Source organism: Pholcus phalangioides, unplaced genomic scaffold (assembly GCF_987345545.1).
Source record: "Pholcus phalangioides strain wild (caught in Gottingen) unplaced genomic scaffold, Ppha-v1.0 ptg000002l_1, whole genome shotgun sequence".
In the NCBI taxonomy this organism is placed as follows: Eukaryota; Metazoa; Arthropoda; class Arachnida; order Araneae; family Pholcidae; genus Pholcus; species Pholcus phalangioides.
The window spans coordinates 4,132,722-4,149,773 of NW_028301595.1; the positions used below are offsets into that span (position 1 = coordinate 4,132,722).

At 37.5% G+C, this 17,052-nt stretch overlaps 1 protein-coding gene across 1 annotated transcript; it reads left to right on the forward strand.

The window, feature by feature from the left end:
• Window positions 1–458: 458 nt before the first annotated feature.
• On the forward strand, window positions 459–14,632 carry LOC149089095 (cuticle protein 14-like). The gene is made up of 3 exons (XM_089237234.1): window positions 459–677; window positions 2,049–2,159; window positions 14,217–14,632. Exons 1-3 carry the CDS (start codon window positions 672–674, stop codon window positions 14,541–14,543), a joined length of 444 nt encoding a protein of 147 aa, XP_089093360.1. The 5' UTR covers window positions 459–671; the 3' UTR covers window positions 14,544–14,632.
• The last annotated feature ends 2,420 nt before the right edge of the window (window positions 14,633–17,052 follow it).

The window sequence follows — 17,052 nt, forward strand, 5'->3', positions numbered from 1 at the left end:
GCCCTGATAATTCAGGAAAAGATGAAACGGTTCCCACCCAAATATGTTGTAGAAATCCATTGAGACACGAATATGATTCGAAATTGATCAGAATTGCGTCTAAAATATTATAGCCATCCATGGGCAGAGACACATTGACGTTGGGGGGGGGGGGGCAGCGTCAAAGGCGAAGTTGACTGATCTAATCTAATGTGCATATGCATATATGAATTGACATCATCATCATCATCATCGTGGGGGCCCCCCCCCCAGAAATAATTACTGCCCCCCCCCCCAGACTTCCAAGTCTATCTCCGCCTATGTAGCCATCTAGTGAGACTAGAAGAACTAGAGAGATAGAGAGACTCACATTTTCTATGTCATAAAATCGAAGGTCACAACGTCGAAGTATCAAAGTCAAAAAATGCATCAAGTGAAGCAAGAGAAAAGAATAAAAGCAAAAGTTAATGCTTAAGGCCAAGGTCAGAAAATCGACGAAGATGAGCTCTTATTACCTGCAATAATAATAATAATAATAATCACTATCTCATACTCATCGATTCATGAATATTTATTCCATGTCGCATCTCGTAATACCATAAGATATTGCTTTTCTTAAAAAAAAGAAGTTCTATAAATATTAGAAGGTTTTCAGGTGGAAATTTTTTCATATTGGCATCTTCCGTTTCATCATGAAGGTGAGTCTTATGTCGTATTCGCTCCAATACTGGGGACAAAAGCATAAGTTATGACAATTTTGGCAGTTTTTCTAGTAAGCAATATGAAATCAGTGCAATGTATTTTGTATTGAGTAATTTTCAGAGCATTTCAAAAATGCATATATTTTTTCAATCAGATAACTATCATTATTAGATAAATTCGAAATACCGTATTTTGGGAATATAACTCATGTATTTATTTATATAAATAATTGAATTTAAATTAATTTTTAAATTTAATTTATAGCACTGAATATAGTAGGAATTTCTGTCTTTTTTAGAGCAATGATCTTTAACCCTTTTCTACAGCTGGAAGCAGGTGAACAATTTTGCGGACGGCGAAAATGGATAGAAATAATTTGCGGGCAGGCAAAAAAAAAATTAATGAATGGGAGAAATAATTAAAGCATCAGTGAAAAAAAATTATCCAGAGCGAGAGAGAAAGAAATAATCACGGGCCGAGAAGCAAAAAATAATTTGAGGACTTTAAAAGAAATAGTTTGTGGGCTGTCAAAAAATGAATACCGTAACTAGGAGAAATAATTTGCGGACCAACGAAAAACGAAGGAATAGGAGACCGTCAAGAAACTGATAGAAGTAGCTTACGGGCCGACAAGAAATTAATAGGGGAAATAATTTTTTGCGGATCTGCAAAAAAATAAATGAAAAACAATTCTCAGACCTCTTGACGGCTGAGACAAAAATGAAAAAAATCAATGTAAAAATTATATAATATTTAATAAATCTATTTATATAGTTGGTGCTTATAGATGCCTGAAATCACCAAAATTTAAGAAATAAGTGCATATTTTTAGCATTTTTTCGAATGTCATGAAGGCATTTTTGAATGCATGTGTTGTTATTTTTTTTTGCGCATACTTTTTTTTATATTTTTGTTCCTTTTAGATTCAACCATACTTCAGTGCTTTCAATATGCATATTTGATTTCCATTTTTGTGCATATTTTTCCTTTTTATTGAAACTTCAGCATTTTTAAATGCTTTTTTTTTCACTTCTCGTAAATTTTTCAGTATGCTTACACTGAAGAATTTTTTTGAGATATATATATATATTTTTTGTATTTTATGTAATATTTCGGTATTTTTAAATTCATATTTTCACAATTTTCATGCATATTTTCTTTATTTTTGACTATTTTTTTTATTCTTATTTTTTATATTTAAATACTTTTTTTTACATTTTTGCTTGAAAAAATGTCAAAAGTAATAGAAAATAGCTTAGCTCAAGTAAGTGAGGGGATTTGTTACTGGGCACTAACTAATTGCAATCACCTTGTTAGACATCGATTTTTTTCATCTCTCATCGATTGTTATCGATTTCTTTTTTCAGATCTTGATTATTCTTGGAATTATAGCCGCTTGTGAAGCAGCCGCTGTCGTCTATAGCTATCCTTATCCATATGCAGGATTGACGTCAGCGTCAGCTTATCAGAGCCAAGATGTAAGTAAAAGCCAAAAAAAATATTTTTTAAAAATCAACAAAATGATCTATCTCATTACTTATATATATTACTTATAATATTGCCTAAATACTGGCGGTATCTGACCTGTTTTTTTTTATGTCCCCAATGTTGAACATGGTAATAACGATGAAAAAACGTTTGTCATATCAAGTATGAATCATATCGATGCATGAGTTGCTTGTTATGAGGCGAATATAAAAGGTGCACAGCTGACACCTGGCACCGCAAATTACTAGTGAACCTTTGACTATATAGAGCAGTAGTTCCCGACCTTTTCCCGTTTCCCGCAATCCCAGTGCAATTCGACTTACCCTTTCCAATACTTCGATAATGCGTTTTTCATCTGTCAGAAAATTCAGTTTTTGTTTCGTAATTAATTATCTATTAAATAATTTCTATGAATTTTTTTACATATTATTTAATGCTTTTTTCAGCTATTTGCAATATTTAAATGTTAAGCTTTATTTTTTGTTTTTTTTATTAATTAATTCAGAAACAAAGCTAAAAAAAAAGTTACTATTTTCGGTGCTTTTTTGAGATTTGGAATAAAAATTTCATTGAATAAGTTCTTCTTCACTTATTGATTCCAGCCGCAACAACTATTAATAAGTGTTTCTTTGATATTTGCCTAATTTTTTGACGTTTTTCCTCAGTCATACTCACGACAGTATCAAAATCTAAGCACAACATGCTAATAACACGAAGTACCAATGTAAACAAACCACGAAATAGTTTGGTATATGAATAATGGTATTTTTTCTCTACCGAAATGGAAAGCAAGTTAGGACCAAGTAATACAAAAACAGAAAATTTTACAACGCAAATTTCGCGGGACATATTTCTGCAACCGAAAATTAAGTGATGAGGTGTAGAAATAATGCTTTGATTCATACTTTTTACTGAAAAATTTAATTTTTTCAATAATTTCTATTTTTCTGTATAATCTCAGTCAACATGTACTTTTTTTCCATCTCGCACCCCCAAAAATGCTCTGTCGCACCCCCGGTTAAGAACCACTGTTCTAGAGGCATACGTACTTCCAATTAGAAAAAAAATTATCCAAATTACGTGTGTATCTCAGATAAGTTATTCATGTTTCAAGGGGTTCTATAGCTATTAAAATAAAATAAAAATAAATTTTTGCACGGACACTCTCTTGTCAAAAACCCAATTGGAAGTTTGTTGCCCTGTCCATCTTGAGGCCAACAAAAAAAAACTCCAAGTTTCTAAATTCAATATTTGCCGAGATATTACAATTGAAAAATTGGAGAAAATTTGAGAAAAACAGCATAAACATTATAAATTGTTTATTTTTTTCTTTTTCATTTTCTTTTTCTTATTTTTAACGAATTTCATTTGAATTTTTGAAATCGAGAATTAAAACTGCATTCAGGATTTATAAATTATATTATAATAATTATGTTTATCATAATTATATAGTCATATGCATATACATATTTATTTTAAATATTTGACAAAATACTTATTTTTTTTGGTGAAATACACTTTAGTTTATTGTGACTGGTGCAGTAGCCCCCTAATTCTCACTATTAGCAATTTTTCAGCAATTGTAAATTTTACTTGCCTTTGACAATTTTTTTGTTTGTAATGGGCACCTTTACTTGTACTTGACAAATTTTGTGGTTGTAATTGGCAATTTTACCCGTATTTCACTTTTTTTTGCTATAATGGGAAACTACACTTGCATATGACAATTTTTTTGACTGTAATCAGGAACTTCCTTATATTTGACAATATTTTTTTTCCTTACACCAGCCAGCCTAGCCTAGGTACCTACCGTATTTCGTGCATAGATACTTTTCTACCAAAACACCTTCCGCGGGCCGGATGGAACCCCTTGGTGTTCCGCATTTGGTCCGCGCTCCGGAGGTTGCGCACCCCTGGCGTAATGCAATTCACGTGCTTATATACCACCTCCTCCTCCCAACTAGAACATGACCCGCCGCTCTGTCTCAACGAAACAGGTGATCAAAGACCTGGGTAAAGGGCTTACATATCAGAAATTGCAGTAATATCAGAATTTAAATCAATGTCTTAATAATATTAAAATTTAAATTAAAAAAATAAAATGTAAATTTAAAAATTAAAATTAAAAAAAAAACCAATCGAAATCATAAAAAAAATTTCAACAATATGTATTCAATTTTTCTTCATTCCAATAATGTTGAGAATTAAATAGCATCAAAATTTGAATAATAAAATTTAACAATGTAAAAACAATCCATCACCCCACGCCTCATTTACATTCAAAATGCGGATTCTGTATAATATAATAATTAAGTTTTTTTGCTATAACGCATATCCTATTTTTTGTTTCGCATTTTAATTAGTTTTGGTTCCAATTAACAATTTCAAGTCTGGCATTGTTACTGAAATAAACAATCTTATTTTGTTTGGGGAAAAAAAACAACAAATTATATCGTCACGATAATCGATTTAACAGCGTCTCAAGAAATAACAATCCCGAACGATCGTATCTCGTTATAACATTTAATGTTTATTATCTAACGCTAGCAGAGAGAGACACCTACGTTGTGGCATGTAGAGAGAGAGGGTAACGCTTTCATTTCGGTCTGTTAATTGCTTCTTGATGACCTTCGTAACACTTCGTAACACTTACCCAGAGGAAGAAACAAAAAAACCACCAACTGTCTTCAGAAATGTGTTCTTATTGAATCGCCTTTCATTGTATTTGATTCGTCCTTTCTTGAGGCGTTTCGGTTCTAATTCGTTTCCTTTCAAGGGCCTGTCTTGGATGCTCAGGAATTCCAATCCATCTCTTGAAAAGAAAACATATTTAGATGCATTATATTTGTGTGAGTGTGTGTGTGTGGAGGCTTCGATATTTTTTTAGAAAATACAGGGTGGGTGCAGAGGGGCATTTGTGGTTTTGTCGCCGGTCGGCTACACTGATTTTGCCGCCCTTCTCTCATTGTAATCTAGTTTTCTTGACTACTCTTTCCTCAAATATGCCACCCTCTGCTATAACCAGCTTAGCATCTCCACTCCCGAAAAGTACATCTGTATCTTTAAGTGACTCTTTTAGTCATTCAACATGCTTGCACACTGTTTTGGTCACTCACATACTTGCATACTGTTTTGGTCACTCACATACTTGCACACTGTTTTCGTCACTCACATGTTTGTACACTGTTTTGGTCACTCACATACTTGCACAAACTCCCCCAAATCACTGTTTTAATCTGCCAATTACATCGTTCCTTGCTTTAAAATTCGCTCCTTTGATCGTTTAAACGTGCTCTAGGTCATTCTTTTTGATCATTCACATGCTTGCATACGCTCCAAGTTTCTCTTTTGCCAGCTCACGTGCTTGCAATATTTCTAGGTCACTCTTTTGTTCACTCATTGACCAAACTCACTGCCCTTACTGAATCTGCAGCATGGCCGTTTTAAGATCATCAGCGGCCCCCCTGGGCAAAGTGATGTATATTGCGGCCCTATCTGGCTAGAAATGCTGGTCTGTACTAATTTATGCACTTGCTCTAGAAAATTTTAACCACATCTCATCTCTATGAGTCCCCCATCGTGGTCTTGAGGGCCCCTGCTGTGCCCGAGTAGGCACGTGTGTTAAGACAGCACTGCTCGGTGGAGGCGGATTTATTTAGGGTTATACAAATTTTGCAACTCTGCTAATTTTCTGGACCACTCATTCCTCAAATTTTCCGCCCATCTGAACTTTGCGGCCCTGGGTTATAGCTCGCTAAGGCCCCCCCCCCACCTGCAAATACGCCACTGGGTGGGTGGCCGCCACTTGCGGCCCTATCTGGCTAGAAATGCTGGTCTGTACTAATTTATGCACTTGCTCTAGAAAATTTTAACCACATCTCATCTCTATGAGTCCCCCATCGTGGTCTTGAGGGCCCCTGCTGTGCCCGGGTAGGCACGTGTGTTAAGACAGCACTGCTCGGTGGAGGCGGATTTATTTAGGGTTATACAAATTTTGCAACTCTGCTAATTTTCTGGACCACTCATTCCTCAAATTTTCCGCCCATCTGAACTTTGCGGCCCTGGGTTATAGCTCGCTAAGGCCCCCCCCCCCACCTGCAAATACGCCACTGGGTGGGTGAGAAGTCATGGGCAAGTTACAAAAAATTAATAGAAAATCAACCAATAAATATTTGTGATTTTATATTTTGATACAAAAAAGTGCGGTTTGTGCACTTCAGTAGGGAAAAATATGGTGAAACCGGGTACCAAAAGTTTGAGCTCACTTTATTCTGAGAAGCATGAAAAAAATTTATACAATAGTTTATCATATGATCATATCATGTCAGCTTCAACGGACATTCAATTACCTGAATATAAGAGATTTTTTTTTTCCTTCAACTATAATGATTTTTCCCCCCCGAAAAAGGATCAAATACCCGATTTTGTCCCATGGAGGAAGTAAACCCGGGTACCCTTTGAACATAGGCGGAGATACGAGGAGCATGGGAGGCATTGTCCCCCCCCCCCCAGCCTCGAAGGTGGATTCGACTGATCTAATGTATATGTGTATATATGAATGTATATGTGTATAATGACAACATCATCATCGTGCCCTCAGAAATAATGACCGTGCTGCCCCCCCCCCACAGACTTTCTGGTGTTGTTTTAAAAAAAAGCGAAAAATTTACACATTTGTTTTTCAAGTTATACATTTCACTTAACCCTTTTACGATCAGGGGTATAATATTGCTTCCAAACGCCAGTGGAATAAATTCAATCGAGCTGATCTTTTCTTCAATCTGTTTTTTCCCCCTGATAACGAAAGTTTATTGTAACCCTACGAAAAAAAAGTTGTGGATGTGTTTTCCCCCTCTCTGTCCTCCCACAACCACGTGATATCTCAACGAAATAATGATCAACCGATAACGATGGTGGCGGTTCTCCTCGGCTTTATCCCCCCCCCCTTCTCTACGGTATCTCCTCTCCCCCCCCCCCCCAGAGACATATAATGTGTGTGGTGTGTGCATCTTTCTCAGAACTAGTCCTTCTATTATATACTGTACATAAAAGTGAGAAAAAGAACACAGAAAATTAAAGAAAAAACTACAACACAAGTTTGTAGATGAGGATGAAACAAAGCAAGACACTGTACTAATGTTCTCTTATCCAATATATCTCTGTACTGTTCCTCTACACCCTTTTTTTTCCTTCCCCCTTTTTTTTTAACGTTCAACAAGGCTTCTCTATTTATCACCAGTACGTCTACGATTATTCAAATTTATTGCCAACACCTTGTACTCGAAGAGGTTAGAAAAAAAAAGGTCCTCTTTCGTTTATGACCACATTTAAAGAGCCATCTTTCTCTGTATTAGAGCGTACTTCGCTAAAATGCTGCGCTGAATTAATTTTTCTCTTATAATTTGAACTGTACACAATGTTCATTGCAAAATATACGTTTCAGAATTATCCTCTTCTTCTCACGATGATCCTATTAAAAAAATAGCTCTATTCTTTCGATTTTCACTTTTTCTAGTGCCTTTATCCACTTCTTATTGCTGCTGCTTTCATATTTTTATTAGAGGATGTTGAAAATATTTATCTGGGGGGGGGGGTCTCTTACTCCAGCACAACATTATTAGGGAGAAGGAGCACGAAGCATAGATACCTTTGCCGTTTTTTATCTTTTTGAGATTTTGATGCTTCTTTGGTTACATATTGTTACAAAAATTATGTAAATAGTCATTATTCAATCATCTATCAAGTCATCTTTCACCTGTAAGTAGTCATTAACGCATTTCTCTGTAAATATCGCGAAGTCGACGACAAACTTGACGAATTTGGCGACCGCTCCAATGATTTGGCGATGTTATGACGCCAAGGGATCTTTCCGGAAGGTTCCCGACTTTTCTCTGGCTACTTGATAGCGCCACCACAGAGCGGAACTATGGGATGTTTGTTGAATTCTTTTGAAGATGGGGGGAGAGATCTCTTGGATGCGAGAGAAGCCGCTCTCTATTTAGCGTGTTTAGTCAAATCGCTGCTTGTGAATGTTTGTAAATGGCTGTTCTGTAAAATACAAACTGTGTTGTCTATCAAATTGCTTCGTGCTTTTCCATCTCGAGCGCTTGTGAGAGACATTATCCAGAACAATACTGTATAACGGCCTAATAATATTTTTCCTGTTTCCTTGAAAAGCAAGGAACTTTGAGCTTTCTTAATTATGTCCTTCGGTGTTGATTTTGTGAGAATATTATACAAATACAAATACAAATTTTTATAAACCGCAACAGGCAAATTACCCAACAAGGTGGCTGGGAACAAAAGAAAAAGGAGAAAATAAATATATATTAAAATCAAGAGTATTAGGGAAACAGCCCGCGCATAATATTATGTTTGTAGTCGGCCTAAATACAGCTACCCTAAAATAATAACCCACAAAAAGTAACTAAATTACCAAAATATCTGCCTATAGAAATAATGATTGTTATCCTTTAAGCATGGATAGCTTTACGAGCACTCCCCCCCCCCTCACGTCTTGTATTATTTCTTTTTGAAGGTGTCTATCGTGGGGGAATTCGCGGCATCAGAAGGTAAGCTATTCCATGCATTTACAATCTTGTTGGAGAAACTACATATGCATCTCGTCCACATTCCTCTACGGGATTTCTAACGAATTGGTACATGTTGGAATGTGCGTGTACGTGTTGTAAACCAAACGTGAAGTTTGTTACTGTGTAATGCTTGTCACGTGTATAGTGCTGTCACCTGCCATCAATTTTGCTAACTATGGGTGAAGTGCAATGATTTAATAACTGTACCGTTGTAGGCCCGTTGCTCGCTGTGGCGAGACTTTATAAAGGGGAGATGGACTCGCATTCGCACCTCGCAGTTGTGAAAGTTAGTGAGTGATAGTCAAACGATTGCCGTATAGAGAACGTAAGCATGGGAGTGACTAAGTGACTAAAAAAGAGACAGATAGTGAAGGACTGGGTCAGTGAAAGGGCCAGAAGAGTAACCAAGAAACATGTGAGTGACGGGTGGTTTCCAACTTCGAGGTGCGAATGCGAGCCGATCTCCCCGTTGGAATGTCTAGCCACAGAGAGCATCAGGCCTAAAACCCTACAAATGGTATTCGATCATAACACTTCACTCATAGTAAGAAAAATTAAGGGCGGATAGCAGCACCACACATAACAAGCATTACACAGAAAAAAACATCAAGTTGGGTTCAGTGCTCGTACACGCAAATTGCTGCATGTACCAATTCGTTAGAAATTCCAAGAGGATGTCTACGCGGTGCATGTCGAGTAGAACTCTAGAAGGGTGGCACATTTTGCGTGGCCCATCTGTGGCTATACCATAAATCCTGCTTTTGACACAAATCAAGAGCAGACAGTGTTAATGTTTATCACAATTTTCACAATCTACATAAAATTACCACATTTAAATTTGAGCGTCTTTTCTAGCTTAAGCCTCATTTAAGCGGGTGAAACGGGGCGCATATGCAAAAGTGGTAGTTACATGCATTTACGTAACGCAAATCGTTATAAGTATTTACTAGGCCTATGCGCTGTATGTGTAGCATTTTATGTTTGTCCATAGTGTAAAAGGATACAGCGTCATCTATGAGTAAAATTTTAAACCTTTTCAAATTATTTATGTGGAAAAGAACTCAACAACTTGATCAGCAGTTTGGTGGTAATTACACTTTTTTATGTAAATCCATTGGTTAATTTGTTTATTAATTTTTTAATTTCCATGACTTTTGGAACCCCTGTACTATCAATTGCCATAACGTTGCCAGTTGAATTATATTCAGTGAAAAAAAGAATATCATAAATTTTATTTTTAATTTTATATTGCAAATATTATTTGTGTAAAAATGTGAGAGCGGGAATGTTGTTGTTGCCGCAATTTTGTTCATTCCTACACTTTGTACTGTCTGGGCTGAATCGCCCCTATAAATACACCTCTGTTTTCAAGTACCTCTTTCGCTCCACTAACATACTAGCAACACTCTTTCGATCGCTCATGGAACTTGCGCTCTCTGTCATTATTTGGTCACTCTCATGCTTATACACTCTTTCTAGATATGTTTTTTACCCCACTCTCCGATGATCGAACACTATTTTGGTTACTCTAAATGCTGTGGCGCGGGTCACTTAAGTGGTCAGTAAATGTGCCACGGGCAACTTGAGTGATCTGGAACGGAACCACGTCACACTTAAGTGATCTGTAAATATGGGTGTGTACCGCTTAGTTCATTTTTACTAAGCGGACAAGTAATCGAAGTCACATAGTGGGTTTATGTATGCCCTTTTTTGTTTGTTTTTTATGTGTACTTTTGTTTTTGATATTCTGTCCTTATGTAGTTTGTTAAATGTACTGTTGTTTAAAAAAACAATTGGATTTGATATCACGGGCGATATCACATCAGAGCCGCCCATAGGGGTGTACGACAGGCGCGAACGCACTGGGACCCACACTGATGGTAATAGAAGTAAAAAAATATACATTACATAAAAAAATACAGTAAAACTCCTCTTGACGGACACCCATCAGGGGTGACCGCATCCCTCTTTCAAGGAAAAAATTTTTTTGTCCCGCCAGTGTCCTCAAAAGAGAGGTTTTATTGTACATATGTTTTTAAGTTGTCTGAGTTTCAAATGATTTGATGCTGGAATTTCCATCAATTCTGAATTATTACTTCTTTCATTAATTCTAAACTTCCATCAATTCTGGGATTGTTTCTGTTATTAATTCTGGCTTTCCCGGAATTTTTTTCTCTCAATAATTCGGAATTTTCGTTAGTTCTAGGATTATTTCTTCTGTTATGACTTTCCATCGAGTCTTGAATTTTTTTCATTCAATAATTTTGAATTTTCACTAATTCTAGGATTTTTCGTTAAATGAATTCTTTAAATTTTCATCAATTCTCGAAATATTTCTTTAATAAATTCCGAATTGATCCAAAATTTTAATTAAATTTTGTATTTAATTTACACACATTTAGGTGTTTTATATATATTTTTTAATTTATATTTCCCAGCATTCCTTTACATTTTGTGATAATGAGTGAACCTCTAGATGCCGATTCCCTTTCCCCATAAAAATTACAAAATCGGGGCCAAAGAGTCCCGCAATCATTTTCGCACCTGATCACGCCTCTGATAAGGGCGGTCCTGCATCAAATGACTCCGAGGGCCATGGGTTGAGTATTTGTGCTTTAAATGAAGGGATGGATGGAGATTTTTCAGAGCCTCTTTATAGCCCCGTTTACATAGGAAATGAAAAATCCGGTTTCGTTCACCCCGCAACAGGGAAAAATCGCAAAGAATTATGGGGAAAGGGGTATGCAGCGCAAAAATCCTCGTAGAAGAGGGTGTAAATGTTTTTCCTCCTTCTTCTTTACTCCTCTTTCCCTACAAAATCATCAAGCGGGTGCCAGAACTCCCAATGCTACCACAATATCGTAAATGTGAACGGAACTTTTGAGGACCGAAAGCTGCTGGATAGATTTTGGTTTGAAATCCCCGTGTTCGTAAGAGAGCTGATGTCCCTGTCCCTTCATTCAGGCGTTTCCAAACTTCCATAGTTTTCTGATAGCCAGTTGCGGCTGGAGACAGCTCTGAATAGATGAACTCTAATCACGCACACCCTGTATACATATCAAATTTTCTGTCTGAAAATTTGTCAACTTGCGATTGCACGTGTTGGATTCTTAACAGGACCACGGCTGTACCCACAGATATTACTATGCTCACCTCCCCAACTGTACGAGGTGCATTCACGATTAAGTAGTAACAGTTCTATCGGCCATCGTTTGTTGCAGATCGTTAAAAATTATGTTCTTCTTTGAATATTTTACTCATGGCACCCTATATCCTGCAGTAGGGCCCAGATTCGCCCTTAGTTGAATGCGATAGGTGCGGTCGCACCGGGCTCCCACTGTTTGTAGGGACCCGCATTCATGGCAGTATAAGTGAAAAAATAAACATACAAAAAAAAATGTTTTTTTTTCCTTGTAGAAAATGAGGTGTTTGAGCTTCAATTGATTTATTTCATTATGGAGTTTTCACCAATTCTAGAATTATTTATTTCATAAATCCTTAATTTCTATTCGTTCTGAAATTATTTCTCTCATTAATTCTGCCATTTCATTGACTCTAAGATTTTTTCTCTCATTACGTCTACATTTTCATTAATTCCGAGGTTTTTCCTGTCATTAATTATGAAATTTGATCAAAGCTGAGATTTTGTCTTTTGTTAATTGCAAGTTTTGATCAATCCTGGGAATTTTTTTTCATTTATTCAGAGTTTTTATCAGTTCCGAAATTATCTTTCATTAATTCTGAAGTTTTTTCCCTTTCATTCATTCAGAATTTTCATCTATTCTGAAATTTTTTTTTCTTTAATTCCGAATTTTGATCAATTTTGGAATTTTTTCTTTAACAAATTCTGAATTTTCATTAGTGCTAGAATTATTTCTCATTTTTTGATTCATCAATTTTGAATTATCATTAGTTCGCAGATCCGTAGGCTCTAATTTTCATACGTTTCGACATAATTTCTTTCATCTAGTTGAAATTTTCTTTAGTTCTTAATTTTCATTAGTGTTTTGCATTAATTTGCATTTAATAATGTCTAATTTTTTTCTTTCAGTGGATATTTTTCAGCATTCTTGAATATTCTGTGATAATACATGAATCTATGGGTGCCGATTCTCTTCCCTTCCCCAAAAAGGTATATTAAATCGGCGCTAAAGAGCCCACGAAATTATTTCCACCCCGCGTCTGATGAGGGCGGCCCGCCCCTAGGGTGAGATCTTTAGAGCGCCCCAGGCCACAATTTTCAAGTGTTCCTGTATATTGAATTTATAGTTTGAAAAAAGCAAAAAATTATGTCTCCTCAGGTTGAAGCCCTGCCAGACCCATCTTTGGTGACCATGATTATACTAAGATTTAAGAGATAAGTACCAATATCCACGGAATAAGGGTATAGCGCAATATTCAACGCTAACCAAGGCTCTTCGTTTCCGCACTAGACTCCCGCTTTGAGACTTATTATGGGATGACCATATTTTACGGGTTACCATTTTTTTTTTTTTAATTTGTGCTTACTAAAATTTTTCATTTAAAATTTTGTTCAAAATCATTTGATTTATAGCATCAAATCCATTTGAAGAATCACATTTATGAGACAAAACATCGCTCCATCTTTCGTAGCTGTCTCTGTATATATCAGAGGTTCTTAACCTATGGGTCACGACAGGGACTTCCGAGACGAGTCTTTCAAATCCGTTAACAGCCAGGGATTTTTAAGCTATGGGTCACGACCCAAACATAATTCGTAGGAGTTTTCCGAGTAGGGTCTTCACAAATTCCCTTTATAGCCAGGGAATCTTGAGTTATGGCTCTCGACCCAAACTTCATTCACAGGAGCTTCGGTGAAGGGTCTTACGAATCCATTTACAGCCAGGTATTCTGAGTTCAGGATCGCAAACCAAATTTGACAGGGGATTTTTTGGGAAAGGTCTCACAAATCCATTCACAGCCAGGGATTCTTGACCCAATCTTGATTCGCAGGGGATTGTCCGAGGAAGGTCACTCACAGTCAAGGATTCTTAGGGCCACCATCCAAACTTGATTCGCAAGGGCTTCCAAAAAGGATTGTACGAATCCATTTACAGAAAGGGATTCTTGAACTATGGGTTACGACCCAAACGTGATCCAGAGGGGCTTCTGAGATGGGTTTCACAAATCCACTTACATCCAGGGTTGCCTGAGCTAAGGATAAAACGTTAGTCTCAGGAGCTTCCTAGATGAGTTGTACAAATTCAAATTCAGTCGTGTAATAAATGCACTTACTGCGTCCCTGGTTTCACTAATTTTCAAAAACACAGTTCTGTGTGGGCCGTGAAGCTGGTTTTGTTGATTCTGGGTCGCTACTGAAAATGGTTGAGAACACCTGGTATGGTATACGAAACATGAAATTTACTAATGTATAAGTGGAGCTTTCTCCATTGAAATTGAATGCTCATTGTAAATTTTTTTTTTCCGGTAAAGGGTTACGGCAACTACGTCTTCGGATACCATTCTGGGAAACCTCATTCGGCATCTTTCCACCGAGAAACCGGATCGGGACAATCGAAAGTCGGCTCGTACGGCGTCGCCTTACCCGACGGTAAAGTGCAGGTCGTCGACTACGTGGCAGATGCCAAAGGTTTCAGGGCCGAAATCCAGACAAACCAAAAAGTCGACAAAGAAGCCGAAACCCCCGCGGACGTCACCGTCACGGAAACCGATCTGAAGCCTATCCCATCGGTTGTGTCGTATCTACCGCATCACGGTTATGCGGTCGCTGCTCCATCTTATCACTATGTCGTATACTAATCACATCATATCAATAATTAAGCTCTGCGGACTTTCTGCTTTTTTTAATGTAAAAATCTCATTGTCCATTAAACAATTTTCATATTTTTGTTCCTGTGTAAATCATTCTCATTATTTCTTTACAATTACTCTATAAATTTATGATTACAATACACTCAGTTGGATTTTCATGAAGATGATTGCATATGAAACACAGGATAGAGAAAATAATGATATTTAGAGCTCCTTGAAATACTAGGCTGAATCACATCCCATCTTTGAGTGGAAAATGTGATGTCGGCATTATCGCTATAGGCAATCGCTGTTCACTCTCTTGCTTTTTCTTAACGATTAGACGTCACTTCGACTAAAAAACTGGTTTTACCGCTTCCCAAGATGGGGGACAACGAGTTTTCCCACTTCTCTAAGCCAAACGTGAAAGGCCCTTCGCGCGCGCTATGACTGGGTTCCAGTCATCCTCCTTGGGCCTCGGGGAAGCAATAATTTATGGCTTTCAATACAAAGTTCATAGAATAATGACGGAACGGGAGGTTTTTCGCCGCCACCAAGTATCTTCCTTAAAAAATATCTGAAAAAGTATGGTTTTTATTGACGCCGGCTGCGGTTGCCGATAGCATTTTTTTTTTCCGGTTTATGTCCGATAAAGACTATTTATTATCTTTCACCATAACTATCTGACCCTGCGTAGGGACCCAGTCATAGTGCAAAGGTCGCTTAAGGCTCTCACTTCTAGGTGCACGGCCACCTCATGGTTAAGTAACAAGGAAAGTGTCCAAAGGTATCATCCTCAAAAAATTACGGAAAAACTTAAGTGTATTCATCTCACTCACAAACACATAAAAACAAAAAATTAGCGGTCGAATGCAATTACTAAAGCTACAAAAGTTATGAAAAATGGCAACAGGTGGTTACTCATGACTTCTCGCGATTTGTTTTTTGGTGATATCTATAAGACAAAGGTTTTTAACAGCTGGCTGTTCGGAAAGAGAGGAAATCCAACTGCCCTGCGGGGAATCGAACCCCACGTCTTTTCACTTTCCGGGTGAACGCACTAGACCAGTTTCCCAACCTTTTTTGTCCCATCACCCCGTTCTTCAGAAATTTTTTCTCCCATCGCCCCCAAACGCAATCCAACCCATAGGATCCTATGTTATACCCGTAGTTTCTACCGCCCCCCCCCCCTTGGAACATTCCATCCCCCCAGGGGGTGTTAACGCCCACGTTGGGAATCACTGCCTCTAGACCACTAGACTACAGAGGCAACGAATATCTCAATCTTTTCCTTGGAGCTCGGTGTGCACTGAACGGGACCGTACGTGCATGGACGGTCGAACCTAACTCAGTCCAAAGTTCACAATTGCTGATAATGCCACCAGATGGCGACATATCCGAGGATGATGTCACTCTCCGCTATCCATACGAAGGCTTTTAACAGCTGGCTGACGCGAAAATATAGTAATTGTGAGCTCTGGCCCGAGATAGGTCCGACCGTCCATGTACGGTCCCGTTCAGTGCGCACGAGCTCCAAGGAAAAGATTGAGATATTCGTTACCTCTGCAGTCTATTGGTCGAGGGCAGGGGTGGCCAAATTATTTCTGTTGGTGGGCCAACATAATGGTCAGCTATAGCGTCGCGAGGCGGAAAAGTGGTGCAACTTCGGTATATGAGCCGCTCCATTATTAATTGAATTAATTATTTAGTTATTAAATTAATTTCGTCACCAGAAATAAGAAGTTTGTAAGCAGTTTGTTAATCAAGGAATCTGCTGTTGGAACCGATAGTTAAAACAGTGATCGCAAATCTAATTTTTTCATGGTACTTTTACCTTGTCACGGGACAGCCACAAGCCAAACAGCAGCAGGACCCTTCATGCAACTTCACCCCCGCACACACACTTCCCCACTTGTTGTACATGAAATGATGTATGAATAGAAAGATATGGGGGAACGTGGGCAGGTGCAGAGACGTACATCGCCTGCAGGCCCCGAGTGGGGCCCACGAAAATTAGTTACACAAGTTATATATATACTTCGGTGTGTATAAGCATATATATTGTATATATATAAATATATATATGCAAAAAAATTATTTTAAGAAAAAGGAAAAAAATTGAATTTTATGAGAGTGAAGTAGAACCTATATGCAGTGGGTCGAAATCAGGGGGAACCCCATGCATGGTTCGAAAAGTGTAGGCTTTTCTGAAGGGTGGCTATACCTAATTGCATTAAAAATGCCAGCCCTTGTTCCCCGACGCCTGCCTTCTCAAAAACATATCGGACGAGAAAAAGACAATGAAAAAATGTTAAAAAATGCAATATTTGAAAAATATTTACAGAGCTTCAGATTATAAGCTCATGAGAACAATATATACAAAGTAACTGGAGTACAATAACACACAATATTCATAAACACATTTCGCAAATTTGTAGATATCGGACACATTTGTAATAATATAAACAGGAATTCAATACAGCACTCCTCAATCTTTTCAAAGATGCATCCGGTAACA

Coding starts and splice junctions, on each gene's coding strand:
- LOC149089095 (XM_089237234.1), top strand. Junction 2,160..14,216: donor CAGCTTATCAGAGCCAAGAT/GTAAGTAAAAGC, acceptor TTTCCGGTAAAG/GGTTACGGCAACTACGTCTT.